The sequence below is a fragment of the Lasiosphaeria miniovina genome, assembly GCF_030549165.1.
Source record: "Lasiosphaeria miniovina strain SMH2392-1A chromosome Unknown B0T26scaffold_8, whole genome shotgun sequence".
In the NCBI taxonomy this organism is placed as follows: domain Eukaryota; kingdom Fungi; phylum Ascomycota; class Sordariomycetes; order Sordariales; family Lasiosphaeriaceae; genus Lasiosphaeria; species Lasiosphaeria miniovina.
This window is the reverse complement of record NW_026848227.1, coordinates 3508756-3522822: the sequence shown is the minus strand read 5'-3', so window position 1 is coordinate 3522822 and position 14067 is coordinate 3508756. Positions and strand designations below refer to the sequence as shown.

Below are 14067 nucleotides of genomic sequence, written 5' to 3'. Positions count from 1 at the left end.
CCCTCTTCCCAACCACATCCCTCACCGAAAAAGAAAAAAAAGGGACGTTGCACTCTCGCCGCACCCGAGTGGGCCTGTCGAGCATCTTGTACACCCACCGCAGAGCCGCAGGGCAAGGCGCGAACAAGTGGGGGCAGCGGAAACAAACAAGAAATTGTTTCTCGTCAATCAGTGGTCCCAAGCTCGCAATGCCGTGCATGTAGGATCGGCGTGCAGGATGCTTGAGGATGCTTGCTGTGCGTGCGTTGCTGACAGCCTTGGGGGGACGGCCCGGCTAGGTAATTACCTACCCAACAGAGCGAGACGTGCATATGTTTGCTTGCCTCGATCCATCCATCCTGGCCAGGGCTCGCTCATTTGGGACGCTACCTGGAACCTATTACAGCCCGCCGGCAATGCTCGGAAATTTTGTGAGGCACAGCCGAGCCCTCCACCCAGGGGGGCCGGGGGCGGAGGTGGTGGGGTGGTCGGATACAGACAGAAAAGGAAAATGAAAATGAAAATGAAAATGACAGAATAAGATGCGGGTGTGTGTGCGTGCGTGTGCGCACATGTGTGTGCGAGAGAGAAAGTGTGCTTGCTTAATCCGTGGACGACTAATAAGCGCCGACTGGGGAAAAAAAGGGCTGTTTGCTGGGATGATCGGACTGGCTTAGCCTCGCGATCAGACGTGCACCCCGACAAGAAGTGGACGAAGCGCCAATATCGCCCGCAAATATGATTTTGGGGACCGGGGCCGCACCTCCCGAGTTGGGACGAAAAGCAAAAGTACCCTGACTTACTCGGCTTCTTCCAGCAAGCCTAGTCTCGAACAAGGCAAGACAAGCAGCCAAGAATAGAAAAAGGCAACAGAAAAAGAAAAAGAGAAAGAGAAAGAAAAAATACAAGCTGAAACAGCCGCCGATTGGACAGTGTGCACACTCTCTCTTGTTCAGTGCGCACACTCTCTCTTGCTCAGTGCGCACACTCTCTCTTGTTCTCTGGCGGCTGCGACTGTTGCATCCCAGGCCCCCTTGCCGATCACGACTGGCCCGGCGAACAGAAGCGCTGGCGTTGGCCCGGATTCCTGTCTTGACAAATGGAACGAGGCGCAAGAGGCGAGTCGGCGTCATTGTCGTTTGTCGTGAAACACCCAGCCCTCCCTTCCCGCTGCGCTGTGGCGGCGGACCGGCTTCGAGTGCATATTGGGGGACATGCCAAGAAATGGGCGAGAATCAAAGACAAACAGGCATTATACCCGTGGGGTCAACAGGAGACCACCTGGGACGACAGAGGCATGTCAGCAGGCTCTGAGGACATGTTGAGAAGCCTGGTCGGATTAGACATGGGAATCATTTGCTTCTGTTAGATCGACTTCAAGGGCAAGATTTGAGGGCTAGGAGAATTCAGATCCCAGGAAACCGCAGCGACACCACGGACGGGAGTTGAGTAATTACGATAAACGACATGATACTCATCGCCTGGCAGCTGAGATACAGCAGGACTCGGATGGAGAATCAAGTACTACAACCGAGTGACCAATATGTTCGGGGCCTCAGCTAGACACCTCAGATTTTCTCCAGGGACACCACGGCACTCATGGCTTGGTTCTATCTCGCCACGTACCATGAGCTCGAGATGTTTTGAAATCTCAAGAATAACGTCCAACTCAACACAATGACTCAAAATATGACGAAGACACGCGATCCAAACACGCGGCTTGAACTAATCACGATGCGACATCCGACCCGGAGCTGGTGAACTTGACTCACGGGCATATGAACCCACTTTCATCAGCTGGTTCTGTGAATCTCCTCAATATCAAATAGCCACCTCCTGTTGCCAACTGCATCTTCACTTGTTTTATGGGCCCTTGTTGGCTGCAAGAAAGATATCAACGAGCCTTCTTATTCCCTGCTAGTTCTAGACTACTAAGATAATTACGCGACACGGCTTGTTATCAACATTGCCCAAAACCAACAGAACCCGTAGAACCCGGTTCATGGGCCTCCACCATATTCGTCACATGCCGGTATGCGGGGAGGTGACGTTGTCGCGAAGAAACAACGACCCTGGCCGGTGTCTGCTGTGTGACAGTGTGACCCTGAAAGTGCGCCGACAAGTCGGGGCTGCTTACAGGGGTTAAGGCGGCCGCAGGAGGCCCAGCTGCCTGTCATGCACAACATGGCGCATCAATCCGTAATTTCAGCGCGCTGTTGAGGGCTGCGAGGGCAACATCAGATTGTGGAAACCTTAGGCTAAGGTATTTGAGTGGCCGAGTTCTGACTGTCTAGTCCTCGACCAAACATGCCTACATGCTGTTTCAGGCAGAGGCAGGAACAAAAAACGTCCAAACGTCTTCCCGACACTGCGGTCCAACGAACGCCCAAACCCGCATCGGGCTGACCCCAATCCATCTACTTAGTGCGCCCCGGGAAACGCGTCTTCGGCGCCCCGCCTTCGCCCCGCACTAGTGCGCTTTTGGCAGGCGGGGTCGAGCGCAGGGACCAGAAGTGATTACCTAATAAACACGCGACGACCAATCAGAACGAGCATCGCAGCGTGCGAATTGGACTGAACGCGCAGAGCTCTGGCGAGCAAAGCTAGCTATTAACAAACAACGAGCGCATTTCGAACCCCGTAGGTTCCCTCCGACTGCCGCCGACTGCCACCGCCAAAGTCAACAAGAACGAACAGCAGGAACAAGAGCACGTCCGAAATCGCTTCATCCCTGGTCGCGTCCTCCGAACATCTCAAAAGAGCGAAACCTCGGCGGGAAGCAACACCGACCCTCCCTCTTTTTTTCGCCGTTCAACGCGTCGCGTCAAACCCGCAACAAAACAAGCCCTTCAAGACACGAACCCCACACACCGCAACAATGACGGAGCCTGTCGCGGTCAGCAGCATGGACGAGCTCAAAGCGCTCACAGCGGCCAATAAGTACGTGGTGCTGGACTTCTGGGCCGAGTGGTGCCCGCCGTGCAAGGCGATCGCGCCCATCTTCAAGACGCTGGCGGGCAAGCACGGGGTGGCCGGCGCGCTGGCGTTTGGCAAGGTGGACGTGGAGGAGGCGCGCGACGTGGCGCAGGCGTTCGGCATCAGCGCTATGCCGTCGTTCCTGTTCCTCGAGGACGGCGAGCCCGCCGGCGTCGACGTCGGCGGCCGCGCCAAGGGCCCCGCTGTTGTGGCTACCGACGACGGCAAGGTCACGCTGCTGCGCGGGGCGGACCCGCGCAACTTGATGCTCATCGCCGAGGAGCTCGGCAAGCTGGCGCGCACCGTCGGTGTCGCCGAGGTTGAGCCCGAGGCTGAGTCTGCGACCGAGACCGAGGCTACGGCAGACGAGAAGGCTGAGGAGAAAGCTGAAGACAAGCAGGTACGTGCTTGGCGCAAGTCTACCCCTCTCCCGTCGTTTCTGTCCGGTGCCGGCGAGGCAAGGCGAGACGAGAGAAGACAAAACACTCCGTCCACCAGTCCGATATGCTAACTCTTCACCAACAAAACAGACCTAGAACGCTTACTTGCCAATAAGACTCCGCAAGGACTCGTTCCCCCAGGTCTAAGTCCAGCACGATCAGCAAAGCAACAGACAATGGCCCTCGAAGTCCCACAGTCCGCCCACGATTCTCCTTCGCCTTGCTAACGACTCCCCCTTTCCTATGCAGCGCGACGAGGGTGACGAGAGAAGTGGGCGAAAACGAGCGCCTACAGCGAGACGACGGAAATAACCCAGAAAAGAAGATAGCAAAAAAAAAAATTAACCCGATATCCGCCAATAATGGAGCTCTTGCGGGCTGCATGATATCGTTCTTGGTTCGAGTATGACTATGACGTGACCATCCCTTTTCCTGCAGCAGACACGCATTTCCATCCCTCTCTTTTAATAAGCTACCCACCCGTGTACTCGTTTACGACGTAATTAATATCCCACTTTCTGACAGGAAAAGTTGACACCGAGTAGACAGACAAGCTGAATCACCTTGCACGCATTAATTGAGCCTTTGCCCATTGTGCTACTGCAGCATGTATAAGTAACCCTATATATACCGAATAAGCCTATAAGCAAGTATGTATATGTCCTATTTGTCATAAACAATAATTGCACTCCCCGGTTCCTCGCCAACCTGCCCTGCTTCGTGTGCAACGCGGCAACGCGGCAACGCGGCAACGCGGCAACGCGGCAACGCGGCAACGCGGCAACGCGGCAACGCGGCAACGAGACAAGCAAGACTCCACCCGTATGCCGATACCGTATGCTGTATGTAGTGCAATGCGAAATATTTTCGTGTGTGCTGTGCTATGCGCGCTCTGTGTGGTATCATAATCCCTCAAAACTCCAAAGACTCAAAACCCAGCCAAGCCAAGCCACCCACCCCCAACCCATCATCATCTTTATCAGCGTTGCCAAGTAAACCGAAGCTCCCGAGATCGCCCGCGCGCCACAAGTCAGATAGACTATGTATGCTATATATGCCAAACACAACCCCTCCCAAGTGCGCCCATGCCGCGTTATACCAAGCCGCGGTCTACAAGACAAGCCTAGCCTCACACCATAGCCTGAGACGAAGATCCAACGACACCGTCATCTAAAGGCATCATGCATTTCTAAAAATCTTGGAGCAAGAAACGTCTCATTCATCGACGAGGGTGCCGCAGCGGCCGCAGCTTAGCCGTTGGCGGCCGGCAATCTTCCTAGCCTTGAACGCGCCGGCGCCGCACTTTTTGCACTTGACCTCCTCGCCAATAGACTCGGGCCCGTCGTCCTCCTCCTCGATCTCGCTACTGAGATCCGAGCTCAGGCGGCTGGCGTATGAGTTGCCGCGGCTCCAGAGGTGGCGGTATGGCGAGCCCTCACGCCGCGACTGCACCGGGTTCTCGACGCCGCCAGGGATGCTAATTTTTGGTACAAGGTTCTCATCGGTGCCCCGGGGGCCCTGCACGGACTGAGGAAGGGATTTTCTGCGGCTTGCCGTCGTGTCGTCGCCTCCTGGTCTCGACGCGAACATGCCCGCGCTCTGCCGGCGGGAAGCTTTGTCCTGTTGCTGCGCCTCCTTGTCGGGCTCTCTCTCGTCGCTTGACCCCTCGAGAGGGCTTCGCGACTTGGAGGCCGGGCTACCACCGCTGCCGTTGTGTCCTTGGCCTGCCGCCTGTCCCTGGGCCGACGAGGCCGAGCTGGTTCTAAATCCCGTCATGCCGCGCCACCGGTTCAGGTTCCAGAAGGAGTAGCTAGCTCCCGCCGGATCGAGCCGCAGCGCGTCGTCGTCGTCAGCAGGGCGAAAGGTAAAACTCGGTGTGGGTAAGCCCGGTATCGCCTCCTCTTCTTCCTCCTTTGGCGGGGCTTCGTCCTTCTCCTTTTCCTTCATCTCTTTTCTGTCCCTCTCTTTCACGGCCCGCATGGGCAGCTTTTCTGGCGTGCTGAACACGCTCGCTGTCGGACTTGTCAGGGTGCTGTGTATCCGATTCGCGGCCGGCGATGACCCCCCGTACGGTTGCTTTCTTGCGTCACTGGCCAGGTTGATGGCGCTGGAACTGAGGGGAGTCCTGGTTGCCTTGGTCGGGCTCAGAGAGCGCTCACTGCGCGTCCCTTCGCCCGTGGTTGTCGCACTCGTGCGCCGATTGCCTCCGTTCTCGATATCCTGGCGCCAGCTCAAGATGCGATCCGAGTTTGCGCCGACGGCGCCGAGCTGTGGAGATCCCATCGTAACCGGCCCCATCGACTGGCTGAGAGACCCTCTCCTGCTGTGCGCGGCGCTGCCAGCGCTTGTCCGGGTAAGGACGCTGACGCTGCGCCCTATGCCTCCCCCAACGAAGGCACCGCTGTGAGTAGTCAGCTTGCGGCTGAAGGTGCTGCCGGTATCCCAGCTGTCGTGTCTGCGCTTGGCATAAGCGCAGTCCTGGCGGAAAACCTTAATTATGCCCATGTCGTCAGTCGTGACAATTATGTTGCCGTCGTAATGTGTTGATCTCGCCAGGTACGCGGGGCTCGGCTCAGGTCCTTTAGTGACGTTTGTGACTGCCTCCGAAATCGCCGGCGTGTGTGGTGCGTCGGTACCTAGCGCCACCGCGCTGGCCGCCGCGCTGGCCGCTTCTTCAAGACTGAGCAGCGTCACTGGCGGCGGGTTGCACAGATCATAGATGGGGTCGCCGCTCTGGCCCAGGAGCATCCTTGTCTTGGTTGGCGCAAACAGCGCTGTGGTGACCATGTCTCCATGCGCCTCGAAAAACTCGCAAGGAGACTTGTCTTTGTCTTGTGTCGCGGCATCGTTTCCTGTGAGGTTCCACATGAATGCCTTGCGGTCCTCGCTGCCGCATATGACATAATTCCCGTCGTCTGAGAAAGAAGCCGCGATCTGGCTGCACGCGTTGTCGTGGCCCTTGAGCTTCACCTCAAGAGACTTGTCGCGCAGATTGTATATCCGGATACGGCTGTCGTTCGATGTGATGAGCACCCTGACTTCTCCCTGGCGCGCAATGTCGGTGGAGGCGCGGGACACCGAGGTGACGCTTGGCGCCTTGGGCGAAGCCATGGTGCCCGGGCTTGACGGAGGAATCACCATGGTGTGGATGCCTGTGATTTTGCTTCCCTTTGCGTTCTTGCCGCGCGACGACCGTACGTGTATCTGCGTGTGAAACTTTAGGCCCTCGGTGTCGTAGAACAGACAGAGCCCGTTGAGAAGGCCGGCGATGGCCGTCTTGCCGTCTGGGGAGAAGCCGACGGCGGTGACGAGGTCGGGCAGCTGCGCCGAGAATGCAATCGCCTTGTCTGGGATGCTCCACAGCCGTAGCATGGTATCGAGCGAGCCAGCAAGGAAGAAGCGGTCGTCACGGGGGTGGAATGCCAGCCTAGTGACAAAGTCCTTATGCTTAAACGTGCAGAGACACTCGGCTCTGCTGATGTGCCACAGCCTGACCGTCTTGTCCATGGATGACGACAGCAAGAAGTTATTTTTGCTCCAGCTCAAGTCCAACACCTCGCCCGTGTGCCCCTCGAACTCTCGGATCGGCTGGTTGCGGAATACAGGCGCACTAAGCCTCTCTCCAGTACCGCCGTTAGCAAGCTCCTCTTCCTCGTGCGCCCGTCGCTCCTCGGGCGTCGAGATGACGGCCCATATCCGGACAACACGGTCGCGCCCGGCAGTGGCGAGGTATTTCCCATCCTTGCTGAACTCGGTTGCCCAGATGGCGCCACCCGTCTTGGCCGCCTTCCGCCCGCTAGCCGTCGCTGTGCTGACCGTAATGACAGGCGTCTTGCTCCCGTCGGCCGAGGTCTCGTCGTCCTTTTTCACCGGTTTCGTTCCCACCAGTTCCTGCGCCAGGAACATGCGATTGAACTCCCGCGTCTTCTTGTTGTTGGCTCTCGTCCGTATGTATCTCGGCGGCTCCTTGTGTATCGGGACGTAACCGCCGCCAGCGAGGGGGCGGGACAGTGCCTGACTAAAGACGGAGGCATTGACACCGTCCATTCGGAGCTCACTCCCGATCTCGGAGTCCGAATCCAAGTCCCCGGCGTCCTTCCTTCTGCTGCCGCGCATGCTAAGCCGACTCAGAAAGGAGGGCCCTCTCCTACTTGGTGTGGGCGAGACGCGTCAGCTATGAGTCCACAATATGCGCGAGCCAATGGCGCATGGGGCACGCAGTTCAGGCATGTATATATATATATGCATATATCATTACCTCTTGTCCTTGGCCGCATCGCCCGCCAACGCCGCATGTTTTACCGAGAGGTCTGAGCTGTGTCGGGCAAGCCCTTCAGCCATTTGGATCGGGCTTTCGGATCGGGCGGGATTCCGTAAGCGGGGAGGAATGGAGTGGTCGGTGTTCGTTCTCATGAAAATGTGCTGCAGGGCAAGGCATATCGTTAGGAACTTTTCTCTTGATCAGGTAATCGGGCACCAATGTAATCCCGGACAAGTAATCCGGGACATTGTTGTGTTAGCCCCTTCTCGGCCGCCAACCGGCCAGGTGCACCAATAGCTGGGGCCGGCCGAACCTCGACCGTTCAAAGTGTCATGCGCTCGGCGGGCACAGGGCGGGGATGTTGGCGCTGACACCGAGTTGGACGGGGGCAAGCAAGCGCTCGCTTCTTTAGCGACTTACCTGAGATAACGGGTCGATGGCAGCGTTGGGGGAGGGCAATTGGGCCGTCGCAATAGGGGGCGCGACGCGAGAGGTCCCAACAATGCCGGATGTCCCGGGCCCAGTTCCAGTTCCGGTTCCAGAGCCTGCGCCTGTGCCGCCAGAGACAAAACCAACGTCAGCGACAGCGCCTGAGCTAGCACCAATGCCAGAGCCTTGGGCAGTAGCAGCGTCTAAGTGGGTATTCGTGCCTGTGACAGCAGCAGTGCTCGTGCCCTCGGTGGCAGTCTCTTCGCCTGCATTCCTCGCGTCGAGCTCCCCCTTCCCCCCCCGGTCTTCGTCTTTCTCCGATGGGGTCGGGGCCTGGGTCGAGGGGTTGTGCGAGAGCCTCGTCTGGTTCCTTTTGCTGGGCGCCAAGATTTGCGGCGTCGCTGGGGCTGGCCTTTTGGGGATGGGGGGTCCTTAACATGCATGCGCGTCAGCTTCTAGGCTGGGAAGGGAATGATTGCCTGAAAATAGTCGTTCTATCTATCTGATGTGTGCAGCACGCGGATGGAGTCGGATGAAAATTGCGGGCAGTGGTAAATTAGGTGGAACCGAGCGCCCAAACAGACGGCCGAATCCCGGTCCGCGACTGGAGACAACGGGCGCAAGCAAGGGCCGAAAGGGAGAGACGAGTCAAAGCACGTCGGGCCACTCACCTCGGGCATCTGGGCCAACCGGCAGCGGCTGCGGTGACGTCGAAGGGGGTCTGCTAGTACTTCGGGTCCTGTTGTAGCTGGTGGCAGCGGGCCGCTGGACGCCATCACTGTGCTGGCTGCCAGAGCCCGGCTTTATTGAAGACCAAATGCCGGCCATCGTCCCATCACGGCACTGTGAAGCCCACGCCCAGCTCGCACCGCACAGCACATGTGAGTGCTGACCACCAAACAGCCGTTGCACGTTAGTGTTGGAGGGGAGGGGGGGCCTGTATCAGTAATGCGCCAAGGAATGCGAGGCTCTTCGGGGAAAAGCGAGCGGTCAGCGGCTGATCCAAAAGCCCGCGAGAACGAACGGGTTCCGAGACTGCCGACGTAAGCGACCGCGAGGCGGCCAGGGCGCGCCGGATTGGTCGACGAACGATGGCTGGTTTGGAAAGAGGTCCACCTCGCCCAGGCTCTTGATCTATCGAGGTATCGCGTGGCCACTCAAATGTCGCGCAAGTCGGCGACGGGCCTCGGATTGATGCCGACGAGGAATGCGAATGCGAACTCTGGAACTAGGCCTAGCCTTCTGAATCATCCACGCCGCTGAACCACGCTTCGAGGTTGTTGCAGGATTCGGTGAGCGCTTAGCCAATGGTAAGGTAGGGAGGTAGGCCGCTTTGCTGGGTCTGGGGGCCGCGATTTAGTGGGCTGTCTTAGCGGGCTGCCACTGCGATTGTCGCTGGGTCGTCAGGGCATTCATTGCGCGTCGAGAAAGCCCGAAATGGCAGGGCGTGTGGGGTGTCGCCGAGGTCTAGAGAAGAAAATCAGGCCAAGAAGGGAGAAGAGTGGAAAACAATTCAAAGGAAGTGGAGGAGCCGAATGAATTGGCGCTTCGTCCGTTTGGCAGTCGACGGGCGTATTGTGGATGGCGATTACGTGTGGGCCACCTGGGCCTCCCTCGTTCTTTCCTGTTCCAGCTCCCGTCTCTGAGTGTTGGAGGTTGGCATGGGTGGTGTCTAGGCGATTCGAGAAGCCCACTGTGATTGCATCATCGCGTTTCGACGGGACGGGAGCCCCTCACCAAACGTCAAACGCCGAGGTCGAGATGCCGATCTGATCGCTTGCCCGGTCTTGTCTTCAGTCTCTTCCCACCTTTCGTCTATGGTCTTTCTTTCGCCTTTCCTCATTGGGACGCGTTTCGAGGCCACATCAACGTCAACGTCAACATTAAGAAGCGAACTTTCCAGTTGCAGGTTTCAATTTATCACAGCAGGAATGGGCGCAAATTAATCGCGGAAAAAACAACCTTTAACCCCGGAAAGGCTTAATCAAGGTGTCCCTAAATCCTTAGAAGCTTAAGTCCGGATTTACACGTGCGCGGCGCTATTATTCCCACCAGTTCCAGAGAGTCGGAAGTAGTGCGGCGGAATTATGCTCTCTGGGTAGCTCACTCCCTCCCCGCAAGCCATAGGGCTGGACGGCTGCAGCAAGGGCTGCTAGGGGAAGCTTAACCCTTCTCTCGCTTCAGAGGCGGCCAACAAACGGCAAACCACTGGTGCTGATGACAGTGCAGAAACAGATCTCTGCGACACGATCTTCGTCCAGGGTCGGGTGGCACGGCTCCCGTCTTTGGTTGGGTTTCGGGGGCAGATTCACCACCAACACACACGGATTATCCGTACCTTCCAGGTTACGTACATTCCATCTTTATTTTTTATTGCATTCGGTGTACATACAGAGTGGCAGGTCAGGTACTTCGTACATACAACATGTCAGGGCCTATTGTACGGAGTGTATCCATATGTGCAGTTATATTACGGCGACTCCTCCTCCGTCTGCTGATCCGCCGCCCTCCTCCCCGTCGTCCTCTTCCTCGTCTTCGTCAAGGTCGTAGATGGGATATGTCAATATCGCGGCGATCCCGCCCAGCCCATCCAGTCGCTGCCCGCTCTCGTGGTCGCTGCTGAGCAACTTTGCCTCGCCGCCGTCGTCCTTGACTCTGTCCACCAGGGCGACATACTTTTTCCTCGTCGGGATGTCGAGGCTCCTGAAGAAAGAGTTATTGATCAGGATCACGCCGCCGCCGCGGCCCACGGCGCCCTCCTCCACCGCCTTGGCCACGGGCTTCGCGCCGTACCACGCCCTGCCGTCGTCCTTGCGCAGGCGCTCGTAGAACTGGTCCATCAGCGCCGTCTCCGTCGTGAACTTCTTGTCGCGCATCGTCACCTGCACCTCGGGGCTCTTGAGAATCTCGTTGAGGCTGTGCACGTAGCCGGTGCTCGAGTGCACCACGACGGCGTCCTTGGCGATGCGCTGCAGCCGCTTGTCGGCGCGCTTGGCGCCCTCGCTCTGCATGTAGGCGCGGAAGTCCTGGGCGACAAACCCGGGGCTCGCGAGCAGCATCGGCCGCGGGTTGCTGAAGTCGACGGCGCGCAGCAGCGTAGACAGCGTCTTCTCGTAAAAGGCCGTCATGCCGCCCGCCGTGTCCTGCGCCTGCGACCGCTTCTTGGGTATGTTGCTCTCGACGCGCTGCTTGATGACGGTCCGGAAGTCGGTGATGAGGCAGATGTTGGCGAGCCCCTCGTGCATGACAACGGCCACCACGGCGTCGGGCTTGTCGTCGTTGACCGCCTCGGCGAGCGTCTGCATGGCCACCGAGTCCCATCCGTTGCTCTTCCATATTGTAAAGGGGCGGTTGAGTTCGAGGTCGAGCGTGTGGTACTGGCCAACGTTGACCCACGCGTTCTCGTGCACGACGGTACCCGAGACGTGGAGCGACGATGCCGCCGGGTCGAAGAAGGTCGACGTGACTCGGATGGTGAGGTCGGTGTGCACCCGCTCCGACATGGTCGAGCCCGTGCTTGACGTCTTCGTGACTTTGCGGACCGCGTGGGCCTTGACTGTGTCGGAAATGGCGATCAGGTTGTGCGCATGCCACATGTCCTCGGGTTCGACAGGCAGCAGGGCCACACCCGTCTCGCCGTCAATGGCTTCCAGCCGCTGGTTCTTTGAGACAAATCGCATGTCGTTGTACGTCCGTAAGCGCTAGGTGGTTGGGAGTGGTGGGACACTGACGGTCCGCTGGAGCTTGCTTGTCGATGACGCACTATTTGGGTTCGTCTGGCAGAGGTGCCAAGGTGATCGCGGGGTGCTCTTATCGTGGCTGGTGGGGGAGTGGGGTAGAGGGGAGGGATGCAGCCACGGGCGTTGTGAAGTTGGTCTAAATACTCCGTATACCACCCGCAGAACCAGTGAAGACGAAAAAGTATGTTTCAGGCTGAAAATTAAAAATGAAGACGAGGGTTCTTTAAAGAAAGCCATTGCCGCTTGTTTTACGTGTTAGGGTTAAAGGCTGTTGAACATATTCGGGAAGTTGCTCCCGGTGGCATGTCTTCAAGGTTCGAGCTTGTCTTTGCTCTAGGAGTCGAGCCCGATTCGCACGCATTCATCCTAAGAATGTTCCTTACCAAAACAAATACAAGGCTTCAAAGCAATCTTTCCCACCAACAAAATTTTTCCACGTTCATTACTTACTATTTGCATTTGTCCCAGGTTTCAGAGTGACCATCTAATTCCGTTCTCCGTTCTCTGCCCCCTGCTCTCTGCCAAACAGTCTGGCTCCGGCTATCGGTTGACTTTTCCGTTCGAAATACTCCTACTATTCCGGCGCAAGTTCGGCCGCTCTTAGCCCATCATGAACGAAGAGTTCCGTCGGCTCCTCGAAATAGGCGCTCCTTTCAAGAGGAATAGTTATGGGGCGCCGGTTTTTCCTTTCGCTCGGCCTCCAATAGTGGCATGCTCGCCCATCCAATAATGTGTATTCCCAGACTGGTACTGATGTTTCTTCAGAACTCCCCCGGGTTTTCTGTTCAAGCACTCGGCGACATCTGTTACCAATGCAGCACATCGGCTTCGGAGGACATAATGAACCCGTTTTGCAAGCCGCCCAAGCCGGCTAACCAGGCCGAGCGGGTCAACCAGGCCAAGCGGGCCCAAATAGTCCAAAGGTCAAACAGCCCCCCCTTCGCAATCACCGTATGCCAGAGATGCCAGCTGCTGGTCTAAAATGCGAACCTGTAAGTCATGCATCAAGGGCTATTTCTCTCGAGGAGTGGTTTCTGACCTTTGCAGGTTCCTACTGCGATGCTTCCATTCGTCCAACTCTACTAGGAATGGGTGTTGGAGATACGCTTCAACATCATTAACCAACTTCATCCAAGCATCGTCCAGGGTCATAAACCGTCGAGACATGTGAAGCTCCATATCACCAGTGGGATTGTCCATCTCGACCGGGTAGCTCGTATGCTTCGCCAATATTATATCGGCAGACGCGAGATGATGGACCATTGGGGGATCATCCATAATGGTTCCAATATGTCACAACACCAGGTCGCCAGAATTCAGCTCGAAGAAATTGCAAGCACTCGCCGCTTTGCTGCGTTGCACACTCGTTTAGTGTTCGAAGGAACTCGTCATGGCATGTTCGGATTACCGCACGGCCGACTGGTGGAAAACTTTGACTCCAAGTACAATGCCGAATTTATGGCTGCACTTCCGCCATATGAGAGACCTGGGCACAATTCCGACCAGTTGTACGAAGCGTTCCGGTGCCTGGTAATCATGTTGATCCACGCTCCCGCGACCAATTCGCATGCTAATCACATAATTTCAGATGACTTGGGAAGTGTACGTGCCCACCCTAGAACAAGAGGCGTCGTGGCTGGGATTTTGGGATACAGCTTACTCCAAAATGCCTAGTAATAACAATCGCGATGAAATTCTCAGAATTGTGAGCCTCGGGGTAGCATGGCATGATGGGGGTAACTGTGGAACCCAGAACCTGCCCTGAGCGAAACGGCTGGACTTCACGTGGAGGTTCGTACATCAGCGTGTAGCAATTAGTACCAGCATACTAGAGGTCAGTTAGTCGCTGCATCCAGCGTAAAACATTCTCACATGTATAACTTGGACTTGCAAAGCCCACAGGTGAACAATCACCACAGGGCCAACGCAGAGAATTATAATAGCGGGTCTTGAAAGAATCGGCCAGTTTCATGTCGTCAGTTCTGATTCGTAATCCGCAGAGGAGAAGGGACGTTTCTTGTGTTTTGAGTTTCGGCCATGAGCCTGACATTTGTAGGCACGGCGGAAAGGCTCTGGGGAGGTGGCCAACACATCAACTCAGGCCGCAGTCCCACCACCAAATGACAAGTGCAACGTTACACAGCCGGACACCAGGAGAATACGCTTTTGGCCATTGCTTTGTTTCCCGCAGTCTTATCACATATGTTGTCCAAGACAAGTCTACTTAAGTTAGATCTAATTA

At 56.9% G+C, this 14067-nt stretch overlaps 5 protein-coding genes across 5 annotated transcripts; 3 read left to right on the top strand and 2 right to left on the bottom strand.

Annotated features, from left to right (window-relative positions):
- Positions 1-2857: 2857 nt before the first annotated feature.
- Positions 2858-3542, top strand: B0T26DRAFT_744573 (thioredoxin-like protein; the record flags this gene model as incomplete). Its single annotated transcript, XM_060444432.1, has 2 exons — positions 2858-3291; positions 3512-3542. The coding sequence occupies 2 exons, from the start codon at positions 2858-2860 to the stop codon at positions 3540-3542; spliced, it is 465 nt and encodes a 154-aa protein (XP_060290767.1).
- Positions 3543-5246: 1704 nt separating this feature from the next.
- B0T26DRAFT_618858 (WD40-repeat-containing domain protein) lies at positions 5247-8217 on the bottom strand (the record flags this gene model as incomplete). Its single annotated transcript, XM_060436034.1, has 3 exons — positions 5247-7545; positions 7654-7817; positions 8077-8217. Coding segments are annotated over 3 exons (2604 nt in total), but the record flags the coding sequence as incomplete, so codon positions are not given.
- Positions 8218-10550: 2333 nt separating this feature from the next.
- Positions 10551-11765, bottom strand: B0T26DRAFT_658666 (uncharacterized protein; the record flags this gene model as incomplete). The annotated part of the gene is made up of 1 exon (XM_060438892.1): positions 10551-11765. One exon carries the CDS (start codon positions 11763-11765, stop codon positions 10551-10553), a length of 1215 nt encoding a protein of 404 aa, XP_060290765.1.
- Positions 11766-12421: 656 nt separating this feature from the next.
- On the top strand, positions 12422-12952 carry B0T26DRAFT_517580 (uncharacterized protein). Its single transcript, XM_060435460.1, has 2 exons — positions 12422-12817; positions 12873-12952. The coding sequence occupies exon 1, from the start codon at positions 12537-12539 to the stop codon at positions 12804-12806; it is 270 nt and encodes an 89-aa protein (XP_060290764.1). The 5' UTR covers positions 12422-12536; the 3' UTR covers positions 12807-12817; positions 12873-12952.
- Positions 12953-13693, top strand: B0T26DRAFT_517581 (uncharacterized protein). The gene is made up of 2 exons (XM_060435461.1): positions 12953-13355; positions 13414-13693. The coding sequence occupies exons 1-2, from the start codon at positions 13044-13046 to the stop codon at positions 13588-13590; spliced, it is 489 nt and encodes a 162-aa protein (XP_060290763.1). The 5' UTR covers positions 12953-13043; the 3' UTR covers positions 13591-13693.
- Positions 13694-14067: the final 374 nt, after the last annotated feature.

Excerpts from the sequence above, each read along its gene's own strand:
- B0T26DRAFT_517580 (XM_060435460.1), top strand. The coding sequence starts at position 12,537 with ATGCTCGCCCATCCAATAATGTGTATTCCCAGACTGGTACTGATGTTT.
- B0T26DRAFT_517581 (XM_060435461.1), top strand. The coding sequence starts at position 13,044 with ATGCTTCGCCAATATTATATCGGCAGACGCGAGATGATGGACCATTGG. Across the intron at positions 13,356-13,413 it reads ACGAAGCGTTCCGGTGCCTG|ATGACTTGGGAAGTGTACGT; the intron begins GTAATCATGTTG and ends ACATAATTTCAG.